Below are 15826 nucleotides of genomic sequence, written 5' to 3'. Positions count from 1 at the left end.
AGCTAATTTTCCCTGGCCATGTCTGAGAACATTAAAATACGTAAATTTTCACCAGACCTGACACGTGTGCAAAATTTCATGAGTTTTCGAGCATGTTTAGGCCCTCAAACGGCCAATTCATTTGCCGGAATAATAATAATAATAATAATAATAATAATAATAATCATAATAATAATAAATAAAATGTTAAATCTGCATGTTTTACACATTACAGCTGAATTACTACAGTGCATTTTTGACACGATCGATTCTTAATTTACTTAAGCGGTAAAAACATCTCCAGCATTTTTTTGATTACGATTCAAACTGGCATACAGTTCTTTTTTACAATTATTGGCCTGTAAGAAGTGAATGTAAAAGCTCCTGTGAGTGCGATCAGAAACAGCTGAGCGATCAAGTTCGTTGGTCAGAGAGAGGTTGGTCGGTGTGTCCGCTCCGCCGCTCTGCGTCAGTCAGTGCAAGTGATCAGTGCTTCAGTAGTGTGTCGACAACAGCAAAGTCCCATCGACCGGCCCAGGTCAGAGCCCCTAAAAATATTAAATATCACTCTTAATTTGCATATTTTATACATTCTTTACACTAACTGTGCAGCTCTCCGGGTCCAGGATTCTTGGAGGCGAACCAGCTCAACTCCTCAGAATAAAGTTGAGCAGAGTTGCTGGGTGAGTGTTTCTTTTTTCCTTCCTCAGCTGATGTTTCAAAGCTTTAATTCTCCAGGAAATTCTCCAAAACAGAAAACCGTACGTCTCCATTTGGTCCACTAGGATCACTTCCTTCCTTTGAGTCTCATTACAGCTGCTGGTTGTGTGCTTAGCATTTGAAAAAGCCCACTCTCCTGTGGCTGCTGCTTCTTATCCAGTGCAACACTGCCCTCAAACAGGATCTGACACAGCTTGAATTGAAATGACAAAACAAAACAGATGTACCCCCCTAAAAAAAAAAATATATATAATAATAAAATCATTTCCGATCGCGTTAGCTGAAGACTGAGAACGTCTCGTGTTTGTTCCGCTTTCCCGATTGCTTGCTGAGCTTCAGTTCGCTGATGCGGAGCAGATGCCGTCATAACAGCTTGTCAATCACTGCGACTCCTGAAACAACGAGACGACCAATCAGAGAAAGCAGATTTGCAAACAGGTAATACATGTTCAGCCCGTCACGTTCATTTCTCCCGGTACTGTAGAAATACTGCCTGCAAGGAGACCTACCAGCATAACTTCGTCCATTGCTCATGTTGGTGGGAATGAGGCTCCACTTGTCTGTGGCTGGGTTGTAAAACTCTACAGAGGACAGATTGCAGGACCCGTCATCTCCACCGATCACATACAGCAGCCCGTTAATGGCACAAACACCTGGGGGGGAGCAATGTAACATGTTTATTTTAAAGATCAGCACAGGAAATTTGTCCCATTTATCATTAAATGACCCAATTTACAAAATAATCAGCGTACACCACGTTTACGTATGTTTTATTAGCAATACAGGAGAATAAAGGTTTTTAGTCATCTCTTACAGATCCAATATCTTTAAAGCACAGGCCAGTAGAGTACATGAACATCTTAAAGCCAATCTGAACATCATGCAAGAAAATATTGTAAATATTTGTACATGTAAATCTAACAAATGGCTCTCTTACCCATAAACGGCAGCTGAATAGTTATTTATTAGTAACAATTTAAATAACTCAAGGACCAAAAAGAAAGGCAGTCATCAGCTTTTCAGAGGGAGAAATAAAGCTTTAGCCAGAGCGTGCGATGAATAGATCGATAGATGCTGTGACCGCAGTCTGACCTGCGTTTCGTCGACACATGTTCATGTCGCAGACCAGCCTCCAGGTGTTGGTCTGTGGGTCGTACACCTCCACACTCTTTCTCACCAGAGGACCGTCATGGCCTCCTGCTGCATACAGCTGACCACCCAACACACCCACACCTGGACAGAAATGTTTTTTTAAATAAATATCAGGAGACTGTGACGGTGAAATCCTCCAAAACCCCAAATATAGTGCAAATTCACCACAAAGGAAGAGCTTTAACAAAACAAGTTCTGATTTTGTTCAGATTGTTTTTACAAAGCAGTTAGCGTCCACCAGGGGGTGCTGTTTCTACCAGTTAAATGGTTAGAAAAAGGCCAATTCGCCATCATAGAGCGGGATGATTAGATGCTTCTAATACTGATATTACACAACACATTATGATCAGAGCATGTGAGCATTCGCTTGGATCCCACTGATGGAAATTTCTATTTTTCCTGAATACTAAGGGTTGAGCTGTGATGCTGCTCCCTGTGTGGATGTACAGTAGGCAGGATACAGTGTGTGGTACCTGCTCCACTTCGCCGTGTGCCCATCTCAGCTACATAGCACCACTGATTAGAGACTGGGTCATATTCTTCCACTGTACTGAGACACTGGCGTGATGCACCATCATAACCCCCTACTGCGTACAGTTTACCTACAGATAAACACAAACAGGTTAAAAACACTGCATATACATATTTAAAGCTTGGATTTTCATTCTGATGGCATAAAAGGTAGCTGACACACAAGTCACTCTTACCATCAACCACCCCTACACCCACGCTGCTGCGTCTGGTGTTCATGGAGGCGACGTACGTCCACTCGTTGGTTTTATAGTTGTAAACCTCGACTGTTGACAAACCTGAGACACAGATGCAAAGAAAGAAGGGAGAGATGTAGAAATGGGAAAGACTGGAAGCGAAGGTCTGCGGTAAAGGGTTACAGAGTGCGTTATCACATCAGTCTGTGAGCCTTCTACACCCAGCTGGTAGATGTGTTGTGAGAAGAAAATGGATCTCCTGCCTCCTGTGTTTTAATGGGGTTTAATAGAGCATAAGAGCGCTGTGCCACTACAAGCAAATGTATCAAATGAGGAGAACAGTCAGATGATGATACCAAGGAAAAACAACTTCTTTTCTAAAGGGAAAAGATTTTTCTTCACTTGCATAGAAATTTACCTTAATTTCCTTCAGTATAATCAGTATTTTTATATTAATTGAAGGCAGTGCAATGAGATCCCTGTGAGCAGCAACTGGATGTGTGATAGTTCTCAAACTGCAATAATGTGACAAATGTATCTGTTCCGACTGAAGTTTACTAAACTTAAAAATGTGTTTGAGTTACCAACAGGCACATTATGCATAAACCCACTGCTATTAATAGCTACATGCATTATGTGTACCTATGCTTCCATTAAAGCCTCCCACAGCATACAGTAAATCGCCCAGCACAGCGGCTCCCAGCGTGCTGCGTCTCTCCTGCATGCTCGACACCGCACTCCACTGGTCTCTTGTGCCGTCGTACACGTCCACCGTACGCTCCCGCAGCGAACTGTTGAAACCTCCAACCGCAAACACTCGGCCCGCCATGGAAACCACACCTGGGAAACAAGACAAAGAATTTGGGGATGAGATCCTAGCTTGTTAAATTTAAACGCAGGTTTCCAAAAGTCATTGCTTCTATGAGGAAACCACAAGAATGTTTAGAAACCAACATGTCAGAAATGCACAAAGTCTGTCTTGAATCCTTGTGTCTTTAACAGTCTTTGTTACACCCTTGCTGAACCTCCTTCATAGGACTCTACTAGACCACAGCTGGTCTGCTGCATTGTTCTACTGATTGGTTCTCCTTCTTTCAATGCTTTTGGAGTAGGGCTGTGCGATATGACCAAAATCTCATATCCCGATATAACCCCGCTTTATTGTGAAAGGTTTATGTGGAACATAAGCAAGCAGACACGCGAAGGTGTTACCGTCGTTGTTGCGAACCACAACGCACAAAAACAGGTGCTTGTAGTGTGGTTATATTAAATATAAGAGAAAGAGAGAACTTTAAGAAATATAGCCACTACAGTGACATCAAAACCATGAAAAAATATTGCTGTAAACCGTTTATTTTGCGACACGACGAAACAAACGATAGCGTAAAATGAAACGACAGATGTTTTTATATCGTCATATCGAACAGCCCTATTTTGGAGTGCAGGAACCAAAACCATAATAAGTTTACAGAACTTTTTGGGGCTGTTTTATCTGCTACTACAGAGTCAGTAGTTTTGGTCCATACATATATGTAGGCTTGAGTAATCTGGATAAAGCAAAACTAGTACAGGTGTACATGTATATAGATTAATCATTGAACATAAATACAGCACAAGCCACCAGCATTGCAAAAAGATACATGTAAACCTTAAAAAGTGCATAAATAAGGAAATATTAATGCACCGTAAATTGATCCTGTATAATATACATTTTAATCTGGTATATAAGACCATATATTCCTGTCAACATAGTACAGGGCATCCAACACACTGCAAACAAATGTAGAAATAAGAGGGGAGAAATAAGGTTTGGGCGGTACACAATTCCCTGGGAACAGTGCAGACAGTCCCCAAAACTGATTGAAATGCAGCCATTATTTCTATTTTTCCATCAGAAGTGCATTTGCAGTGTTATCCAACCCGCTGTTTTCAGATGTCACTAGACACGCCAAGTAATGAACTAACCTGCCCGGCAGCGTCTAGAGGGCAGATCGGCCACTTGGTACCAACGATCTTCCTGGAAGTCGTAACACTCCACGCTGCGGATGGCTTTGGGAGCCTGACCACCCACTACAATCATCACCTGCACGTCCACACAGACCCACAGTAAGAAAATACAAGCGCACACGTGTATTTTATGTTAAAAACCTTCAGCTTTGGCACATTTCTGCGTGTACCTTTGGGATGCTGATCGGAGTTCGTGGTCGCGTCCTATCAGTCTTTATGAGGTGACGCTGGTCAGCAGGCAACAGGTGATACTTCATTGCTTCTATGAGGAAATCTTTACAAGTGTTGTTGTTCTTTATCAAAGCTTCTTCCTCTACAATCTGAAACAGGGATCAGATTTTATTCAAGATGAAGATACACAGTAGATTTCTGTTGAGTACTCAGCCTTTCAGTCTCTGGAGGCATTTCTAAATGTAATAACTCCTTTCATCAAGTCCCTCTGTTGTTGCAATACCTGTTTAAAATGTGGCAACAGTGGCAGAGACATGAACACTACAGGTGGGAGGCGAGAGAAAAAAAATTACGTGGGAAACCGGTTTCTTGTGTGTGACTTGAGCAAAAAAAAAAAAAATCAGTGCTGCTGAAAGATTTGCATGTAGGCACACTAATTGTGGCAGCTGGCCCACAAACACGATGACTAATGTACTGCACAAAGACGAACAAACAGTGATTTATTTCAGCATCAACTCTTCTTAACATACTGTGATGAAAACCATTTGTAGCTGTGGGAGTGACTTTGTTATCCAACCTAAAGGCCAGAAACTAGTCTAACATCTTAGTAGAGCAGCGATTCCCAACTGGGACGAGCCATCAAGGTACGGCAAACAAAGCTATGAGCTGAATTTATTGTATATCACATTAACAGTGGGGCTCTCAAATGTAAAGCGGATTAAGAAACTAAACAAGCAAATCATTAACAATCAAATCAAGGACAACATAATGAAGGAAATGCTTGATACACTGGTGTGATGGTCAAAGTTGTGGGTTGGCCAGAGGAGATTTTTAGCTCACATAATGAGCGATAGCAGTCTTAGGTTTGAAAAAGCTCTTTTGAATATTCAATTATATCTGATGGCACGGCTGGCTGAAAGCCATGATTAACCCCCGTCCCCTGTTGGTCAAAGACCGATAATGTTTAAACAGAATTCGTTTTACCTGTACCAGGTAATCTCTGGAAAGCAGTGGAAGTCTCACATGCTCCATTAGTTTGGGCATGTATTCCAGACGAGCTGGTTTATCATGTTTGATCCACGATATCATTGCCTCGAACACCTAAGAACAAGGAAAAATATGAAGGATATGGAGAAACTGCTCCGAGGTAGAAGCGACCACAGCAGTTTATTACATAGACTCTCAGTTACTTTGTTTGGCCCCACTTTGTCTTTACAGGTGCTTATCTACATCAGTACTCCACTTTTTTTGGGGGTGTGTGAAAGTTTGAAAACTTTTGGGATCAAAAACTTTAAAACTGTGTCAAAACCTGTTGACACAAGCCCAATTTGATCCCATCCCCTTGAAGTTAAGAGGGCGTGACAGGGCGGGGGGGGGGGCTGCGTGCCCCTCACATTGTGCACAAAGGACTCCAGCGATGGTAGTTGAGATTAAGAGGACAATTGTTCAACTAGAACACAACCAGTACTGTACAAAAGTTTTGTAGCCGATCATTTCCATTGTTTTTAATTTAACGGTGCCTATGAATCATTCAAGCATGAAAAGGCTCACCCAACTCAAGGGATGCACCAGTTTTTCTCTAAACATAACAAACAACCTAGCAAAAAAAAAAACTGTTTTAAATCGCATCTTTACACAATTCATTACTAGAAAGCCTGTCAGAAATGCAAACACAATTTGTTCCCATTTCTTTAGCTGAATCTATGAAAAAACACCAAAGATAACAGTTTGATGTGCATAGAAATCGTGTTTTTCCACCAGTAGGGCAAATACCAAAGTGCTATTAGGTGGAAACCTAACTTATTGTGGCAGTATGCACTTCCAAGATGAGAGGAAACTAGTCCAATAGCAGAAATGGGCAACTGGGAGCTAAAAACTACCAGCAAATAAATCACTATCTGAAAGTTACGTCCTTAAGAAATTAGACAAAATCCAGCAAAAACCCAACTGGCCCTGTAGTTGAGCCAGTTGTTTGTTAAAGCCTCGTCAGAAATGGTGTGAGGGGAAGGGTGGCTGTTAAGAAGCCATTCTCATGGAAGAGAAGTGGACTGAAGACCAGTGGCAGCGGTTTTGATGAAGTGATGAATCCAAATTTAAATTTGGACTGGATTAACCAGAGCCCAAACCTCAACATTACTGAAGCAGTGTGGGATCATCTTGACACAACAGAACAAAAGGCAGCCACCAACATCCAAAGCCTGGAGAACTACTCCTGAAGACAACTCAGACAAGCTTTCTAGTAATTTCTTTAAGAGTCCGGCTGTTTAAGAATAAAGGTGATCATAGCAAATACAGACTGTCAAGCTCCTTTGTGTTTATACCAGTTCTGTTTTTGCCTTATATGCTGTATTTTTATATAGGATTGCACATTTCAATCCATCACTGCACCCATTTTCAATTTTCCTTGCAAAATATAAAGAAATAACGGCTGATGCAAGACTTTTGCACAAAGCAATAAAAACTATGCAATTTGGGTTATTCTCCTCTCAACTAAGAGGTTAGAGGGGGAACCCTGTTTCAATGATGCATGAACACTCACATGATGGAAGAACAAAGTCAAATTGAGACAATACACAAAAATGACCTCAAGAAGTTAATCCACTCACTTCATTTAATCCACTCACAAAACAGCTGCAGCAGGTAAATCAGAGCTAAATGACTGTGTCTGCTGATGCAGTTTGTTTGGCGCTTCATGGTTAGCGTGACAGCGTCCAACTCCCCGCGTTTATGTTTGAATCAACCTTTGCTGTCAGTGCTCTGACAGCAGCATGTCACACAGCTGCTACATCAAACTCTTGCTGTTTGACAGGTTAACTGCAGACAGATGCGCCATCCCCAGGAATATACGTCTGCTGTCAGATTCAGCCCATCATACACAGCAAGTGTGGGATGACTCTTTTTTTACTGTCCCTTTTTCTGAAGTCTGCTTTACTTCAGAGATTTTGTGATCACTGAAGTGAAAATCTGTTATGGATTTCATTTTCACTCAAGCATCTTTTAAAAAAATAAAATAAAATGAATAAAAATCTCTATCTTTATGGTGACGCCTGACCTTTTCCTCTGTTGACACGGTGAGTTTGTCGCTGGAGATGAGGCTGCACACCTGCTGCAGAGAAAGGCTCAGAAACTCCTCGCCCTGCACCACATCAGTAAAATGCTGCTCTGAGAGACACAAACATCCACAGCACACATTAAACACTGTCCCAGCAAGCGAAGCTTAAATGAAAACATGCTCGTTGTCTTTGCTGTCCAAGACACCTAATGTATTGCCTAGACTCGTGTCAGATTTTAAACACCTCATAAATCAGCCAACTCACAAAGTGACAGATTATGTGGCGCGAATAGAGAAAGAAAAAACAAAAATCTTACCAGCGTAAGCATGAGCCTGGTTGAGAAGCTGTGTGCATGTATGCAGGTCAGCAAAGGCTCTGATGCCCAAGCAGTTGGTGGGATGAAGCTGAGATTGCAGGAATTCGCAACAAACCTGACGCACATCCATCAGCTGGAGGAGGCTGGCTGCAGGCAGCAGTACCTAATATTTGGTTTTTTTTTTTAAAAGTCACAAAAAGTTGAGTTAGCAGTTTACCTCCACAGCTGTGTACACAACTCAAGACTTCATCAGCACAGCAGGTCTGTTATTCAGTGAGCTAATCAAACAAACTCAAACTCATCATTCAGGTTAGGAAGCAAACTGATACCCGGTAAGTTTATCAGTAGGATTAACTTTAAGGATCGGACAGAACTGAAGAAGCTTCTCGGATGAGAGGTGAATCGTCTTCAAGCAACTTAAAAAAAGTCCAGACGCTTTTCTTTGCAAGCTCCTTAAAGTAGAGAAACTCACATTTGGTTTTGATCTCTACTTTGAATGAGGAGCTACTAAACCACTTCCTGCAAGACTTTCAACTTGGTGCAAGAGCCTCTAAAACGAAAGGTCACAAACATGTCAGCTATGCTTGCCACTTAGAGTTTATAAACACAAACATCATGGATTTAACAATTTTCTTCAATTCTTCATCCCTCTATTTTCTTTACCAGCAATGAAAAATAAATAAATAAATCCAGCCCGGGACCATAATCAGCCAATAGCCATTGTCCTTGGTCCTGACCAGAGTCGACCTCATATATGATTACAAGCCAGTCCGATTCGTGCGTGCACAACACATACACGCTGACAGCCACGCGCCAACATGAAAGCTTCTCACTGGGCGTGAATACACAACACCGCACGGCGACGACCCCTAAACCACTTGAAACAACAAACCTAATCAGACACTTAAAATCACCTTCATCTCGCTGAACACTGACATCAACTGAGGCTAACAAAGGCTAAAGAAGCTAAAGCTATCCAGAGCTCAGAGCCAGGACTAAGACGGCAGCCTCGGTAAGAGCAAAGGCTCAAAGCAGAGACAAGTGAAAAAGAGAAAGAGCTTGATGTCTGCTGAAGTTAGGAACACTGGAAACATTATTCAAGTACCTGAAATTGATTTTGTTATATAAACCTGTTGAACCTGCTTCTGTTTGGTAGGTAAAAGTGGGTGTGCAGCAACTCATTTTCAGTTAGTTATGTGTACCTCTTTCCACTAAAGAAGATCCTGCAACTTACTGCAATTAGGGAGAAAAGCTTAGCCTTCACTGTAAATCTGCCTCCCTTTTTTTTGTTGTGTTAAAAACAAAGCAAGTCCTTATCCTTCACAGCAGAGCGCTTTCACCCCTCCTTGGCACGCCAAACGGAGTCCCTGTTTATCGCAGCTCAAATAAAGGTAACTAGAAAAGAGCTTTTTATCAACAAGATATAAATAAAGTCCTAAATAAAGAGTTATCTGAAAAATCTGGCTCCAGTCCGCCTTCTGCAGCTTTTGTTTGTATTGTGATTTTATTGTTAGAACACTAGATATTATGCTAAACTCATCACTGTGACATAAAGATAGACGAAAAAGAAAAAAGATTAATAAGACCAAATAAGAGTTTGCACACATTCAACTGGCAACACTTACTGCTTGATCAGTACTGACCTTGGCCGCTTGAAACTATTTTCTAGACCAGCCCTCATTTTTTTGGCTACGGCTATGTTTTTAAAACGGGTGCCAGCTTTTTGTCCATTTCAACATTTGTGACAAGCATCTAGGGAACTGCCGAGAAACTGATGCTAACAAAGCTACTCATTAGTTTAAGTAGGTCAGTGTCTGCCTGCCTCAACACCTCGCTGTTTCTTCAGACACACACACTCATCCACTGAATGAGTATTGTCACTGTGTCCTCTGTTTCCTGTACACAGCTGCCCCGGAGCCTTGCATCTTCTAAAACACAGCATCAGGCCCAGTGAAACTCTGTTTACAGCAGCTGTGACACAGAAATATACACACACACACGGCTGCAAGCAAAACAAAAACACTTTTAGTACAGAGAAACGCTGACTTTCAAGAAAAGAAAAGAGTCTAAATCCAACTTTTTACAATTTTTTTTGTCCACACACAAACACAAAAATTGAGAGCCAATCAGCAAAGCACGCTGCTAACAGTTGGAGGATTTCCTGCCTTGTCCATGCACACTTCCTGCACTAATAATCAGAGGAAGTATCTTGCCTGCAGCTGGATCAAGCTGAGCTGTGAGAGAAGTAATGCAGCTACCACAGGTTAATGCCACCGAGCTAACCAAAGCCTCAGCGCTGTGCTTTCACAGCAGAAAACCCCACAGAAAGCTCTGTGTTTGTCCTCTGTAGTAAACATCTGCTCCTCAAACACGGCCAATCGGACCATCCTGATAAAAGGGAAAGACTTAAAATGACGACAATCCCTTTCAGGTATTATGCAGCTGTGTCTGAAACACATTTATGATTAGAAACAAAAACAATAATATCATTAAAATGCTTTTGTGAGCAACACTTTTATTAAAATTAATTTAGGTCTTAAAACAGGTAAATGGAGGCACTTTCCCCAAGAAGGACAGTTCAAAATATGTGTTTAGTTTATAGTTTAGCAACAGTGTTTAAAAAAATGAAAGCTTTTATCCACTTCAAACAGGATTAATATGCAGTTATTCTTTCTTGTACTTAAACTGCTGAACAAAAACAAAGGTCAGGATAAAGAAAAGGGCAGCAAGTTACAAATTTCCTTCTTAAAACAAAGGATGTTTTGTAAGAGCCAGACTTATGCTGCGACCGTTTTGCTTGGAGCAGCAGCACCACTTTGATATAATTATCTAACTTGTTAAACAAGTGTGAAAAAAGAAAGTGTGACAACATGATGTTTTAATATGCAGCTCCCAGGCAGCTCCATGTTTACTTCTCCACTGTTAAGCATTAAACAGAGGAGACGACCAGCTTACAGGGCTAGGCGTTATTAGCAAAGGTGATTATGTTATTGCTGCTAATATACAAGAGTCGTTTTAGTCTTCAAATGAACACACAAGCCACCATAAGAGAGCAGAAACGGGAAGGAAATCTAGGATTCCCACCTGGACGTTGTCCTCTGTGACCTCGATCTCTGCTGTGTAAATATAGTCGACCAGTTTTCTCAGAGTCTGACCGTCCACCTCTCTGATCTCCACCTGGTGAGCTTTACTCTCACTCATATCACCTGCGCACACACAGACACACACAGCTAAGCATACACACAACTGTGTGCAGCATCATACACAACGCACCAACAATAGTGTGCATGTACCTGTGAACATGGCACAGAAGTAAGGGCTACAGGACGCCAAGACCACCCTGTGAGCTGGCACTTCAACGCTCCCGGCTACCAGCTGGACGTCACACAGCATCTTTTTACTGGAGGAAGGACAAACAGACGGCGTCATGTACGAGAACCTTCGACTGACGATGTCCATAACTAGACATCTGATTTTATCGCTTGCAATTTTCAGATTCGTCGTCATTATGTCATTTGCGCAGAAACACTCAATTTCCTAATGTTACACACCTACAAACACGACGTTTATTAGAAAGTAAATCTAAACAGACATGTGGCAGTAACACTATGAGATTAAGGCATTGAAACAACGAGAATTTAACTCACTTTTCGATAAAGACTTAAAAAAAATTACTGACATTAGAACATAAATATGTCACAGACATACGATAAACACAAAATAGAGCAACAGATAAGCATTAATGCTTCTGGTCATTCCAGTTGCTTTGTCAATTGAGAGTTCTGGAGGGATTATTTGAGTTGCGTCAAAAAATATAAGACAGAATTATTAAAATGTTTTTTGTACAAATGTGAAGTTAAATCTGCACTCAAGAGCCGAGCCAGGGAAGAGGGGCACCTTTGAAGTCAAAAAACTCTGGTATTCATCACCAGTTGATGAAATATCACAGTAAAATACATGAATCTGGGCCAGTTGTGTTGAGGTTCACATTTCACAATTAACAAGCCCACAGTCGTTTTTGTCATGCATGTGCAGAATAAAACATCCCCACCCAACAGAAGAGGTTTGCCAGTTTGACAGTGATTTGCAGTTGAAGTCTCTTCTTTAAAAATGCAACAGTTCAGTTCAGGCAGAAGTCATGTACTGCTGCACTGACATTTTCAGACAAGCCAGGTGAACAAGCGAAGACTTGCATGTCCTTTCTGGCTTACAAAACTCGATACGGCCTCTTCGTTCTCAAGTTAAAACGAAACGAAAAATTTGAGCAACGCACCTCCTCAGGTCGTTCATCAACTGAAACGCTTTCCTCATGTGCGTCTGGTTGAAGGTGTGCATCCCTCCATTCACCGTGTCCTCTTCTGAATCGGTGGCACATGGTGGACGCGGTGAGGCCGGTGTGGCAACCAGACTGGTAAGACATAAGAGGCAGTGTCTGGATCAGCGGATAGCGATGATGACAAAAGGCAACCACAAACCATAACAAAGCCTCCACCATCTTTTACAGATGACTGTAGACACTCACTGTTGTACATCTCCCCTCACCTCCTCTGTACATACGGATGATCTGAACCAAAAATAATTTTATACAGCTTCTTCTCTCCATAAAACTTGTTGCTACAGTCCAGTTCTTATGTAATTTGGCATAGCTCAGCCTTGTCTCCTCATTTCCCTTCCTTAAGAACAGATTTTGAACAGCCACCTATCCAATGAGACCATTTCTGATAAGGCTTCAGCAAACAGTGGACAGATCAACTGAAGGTTCATATGCACCTCTCAGATCCTGTGTCACGTCTTTGTGTAGATACAACACTGGCTCATCCTTGAGTTAGGTGCCTTTTTATCCTTGAATGGTTAACTGGTTAGTGTTAAGTAGAAAGTTTGGATTTCTCAAGACAATCAAAACAACAACAACAACAGAGTCTGGCTTCTTGGAAGCAAACTACAAAAAAATGAGTGTGTGTATACTCAAAGCTGATCCATTAGACTGATGGATGTCATCTTCGCGTTAATCCAAAGGTACCAAATAACCATTCAAGCATGTCTATTTAACTGAGGATACCTGCTCTATTCAAGATGATTGGAGGAAAGGTGTTCTTTGACCCTATCCTTTATTAAGGATTAAAGCTGGATACATTTTATGGTCAGTGCATCCTTTAAAAGGGTAAAAACAGGTTTCATTTCTTTTAACGAGCTAAGCAATTAGTGCCTATTTGCTGTGGAAGATTAACAAACATCTGCCACACAGATGGCATGTGCATATTACTGGTAACTTCTTTTACACGGGGACTGCACAGAAAAAGAAGCCCTCACACATGCTTACAAGGAAATGGGGGGAGAAAGAGCATGCAGACCCGAAGCTTCAGCCCAAACCTTAGGATATTAATTTACAAGCAAATGTGACCTGCAGCGAGCTGAAAGCACATCTGATAGTGTCGGACAGAAAAACCGCTGTTTATTTAAACAGTGCTTGGCCGTCTCCACCGTGCATGTACTGTACGGTGTGCTATCTTAACTCTCAAAACAAGCCGTCTCTTCACCCACAGATAATCAAGCATTTCGAAGAATTTATGATGCTGCACTGAAAAGTCCCAGTAGCTGCCCGGTAATTCGTTTTTGTTTAACAGCTTACGGTAAGCTTGTCTTCATGCGTCCAAAAAACCCAAATCAACAGGAAGCTGTTCAATTCATTTTAAGTTTGTTGTGGGTTAAGTTAGCTAGCTCCTAGCATTGCTAACCAACATATAACCTTATGACAGCCATGGATATCAACTGAAATCGTATTCTAAGCTACTTTAAAAATAATTACAAACCAACCCACTTTCAGTCAACTATCTACAGTCTGGTTTGGTTGGCTGCCATCAGCTGAGCAGCCAGTGATGCTAGCTGACTAACGGGCGCTAACTAGTCAACACAGCTAGCCCCGAGTTCGCGTGCTGTGAGCGAGCTCTCGAGCTGTCCGTGTTGGGTTTCTGGCCACTACATCGCGTAGGTTCAAATGTCATCCAGCAGATGCAGAAGCAGCCTGAATCCCATCTTTAGAAAACATAATCCCCACCGATGAGCCAACTCACCCCAACGACACACCGTCCATCCTCCCGGAGTCAGAGAACACAGCGGGCATGAGCGCCGAGCGGCCGGCTGCACGCAGATCGTCTATTAGAAAGATGAGTAACTCCGCAAGACTGGCATACACAGATGGTTTTATATGGTGACTCACTCCCTTTATTTTTATGCACATTTTTAAAAATAGTTATACAAACTGTATTAAAACACAGTAAGTCAACCTTTGAAAGATAATAAGTAATGACAAGAATTATCAACAAGACCACAATTTCATAAGAGTTATAGGGTTCATCGTTCTTTCTTTGTATCATTCGTCTTTTGTTGTCATTTCCAGTGAAAACAGGATCAGGGATCAACATTTCCCTGAAATTACTAAATGCTCCTCCCACGATAAACTTGAATTTCTCTTATCTTAAAAACACAACTGATTTGAATTTAAATTAGCTGGAGGATTATAATTCAGATATTCCGATTAACTAAAAAGAAAATGCGTTTCGATGCCTTTTGTTTCCATTTGCACTATAAAGGCAGCACAGTCAATAAATGCTTTTGCATTTGCAGGACTTCATGAGTACAATTGATTTTCCATCATCTGGCTAATCAAATCACTGTTTCAACTCTAACAAGAAATGTGAAATCCATCACCTGGTATAAAGCAGGGGCGTTACCAGCTACTTAAGATAACAGGAAATGCAGCAACGTTGTAGACATAAAATAAAGCCATTTTTTTGTTATTTTAGTTGTATTGCAAGAGCTGTTAGTCTTTAAATCTCTGCAATGGAAGGACTGCCAAAGTAAAAGAATTTAGATGACTTAAAAATCACATCTTAAATAGGCCCACATTATGAATATTTAGGTTTTATTAAATTGCAAGATTGTACAATCCAAAATTGCTTACTGGAGGGTTGTTTACCAACTGGTGGCCTGCATTTAGTCTAAGGAGTCAAATACAAATAGTCACATCTGGTCACATCTGCACTGAAAGAGTCCCATTTTAAAATCTATGGGAGCATTCAGTGATTGCAAATACCACGAAGCAAAATTCCTACCCATTATTGTGAGCTTTCAAACGTAAGTCAGCCACCCTTTGAATTCACATTTGAGCAAAAGGGGTATGCAGAACTATTTCTATAAGTTAATTGTTCCTATTTTAGCAGCACAAACATGCATTTAGTTTACTTCAGCAATAACAAAAAATAACTTGAGGAACTTTCTTCTATCAGTTGAGGTTAAAATAAAAATGCTTATAGGCTTTGTATTAGCACTTTTATGCACTATTTGCAAGGGATTCAGCAAATTATAAAAGTGGCTCAAAAAATAACTCTTTGGACTACAGTTAAAAAAATTACATATCAAGTTCTGCACGTAGTGTAAATAATGGTCGTCTCTATAATAAATCTTTCTAGCTCCACCCACTGTTTGACTTAGTATTTTACATTCACAGTCATCTGTCCAGTGATCGGAGCTTTATTCTGGCTTCCTGTGAGTCAGAGATTTTTCTGCTGTTGTAAAACACTGAACGGGTTGGTGTCAACAGCACTCCTCTCACAAACTCTAAAGGGAATAATTATGAGTTATACACCGGAACCTTCTCAGTTAGCCTCATTTAATATTGCTAATCTCACTCGCTATGAATTGAAGTTGACTTAAAATCCTAT

At 41.1% G+C, this 15826-nt stretch overlaps 1 protein-coding gene across 1 annotated transcript; it reads right to left on the bottom strand.

The window, feature by feature from the left end:
• Positions 1-6: 6 nt before the first annotated feature.
• Positions 7-14268, bottom strand: klhl3 (kelch-like family member 3). Its single transcript, XM_005726467.2, has 15 exons — positions 14177-14268; positions 12379-12513; positions 11399-11505; positions 11190-11311; positions 8106-8268; positions 7789-7898; positions 5721-5837; positions 4736-4885; positions 4524-4641; positions 3201-3398; positions 2559-2660; positions 2325-2453; positions 1792-1932; positions 1209-1352; positions 7-1091 (listed from the first exon to the last, which is right to left on the bottom strand). Exons 1-15 carry the CDS (start codon positions 14224-14226, stop codon positions 1063-1065), a joined length of 1815 nt encoding a protein of 604 aa, XP_005726524.1. The 5' UTR covers positions 14227-14268; the 3' UTR covers positions 7-1062.
• Positions 14269-15826: the final 1558 nt, after the last annotated feature.

Source organism: Pundamilia nyererei, unplaced genomic scaffold (genome assembly GCF_000239375.1).
Source record: "Pundamilia nyererei isolate P.nyererei 1_Seehausen unplaced genomic scaffold, PunNye1.0 scaffold00020, whole genome shotgun sequence".
Classification (NCBI taxonomy): domain Eukaryota; kingdom Metazoa; phylum Chordata; class Actinopteri; order Cichliformes; family Cichlidae; genus Pundamilia; species Pundamilia nyererei.
Note: the sequence above shows the minus strand (reverse complement) of the source record. Positions and strands in the feature narration are given on the sequence as shown.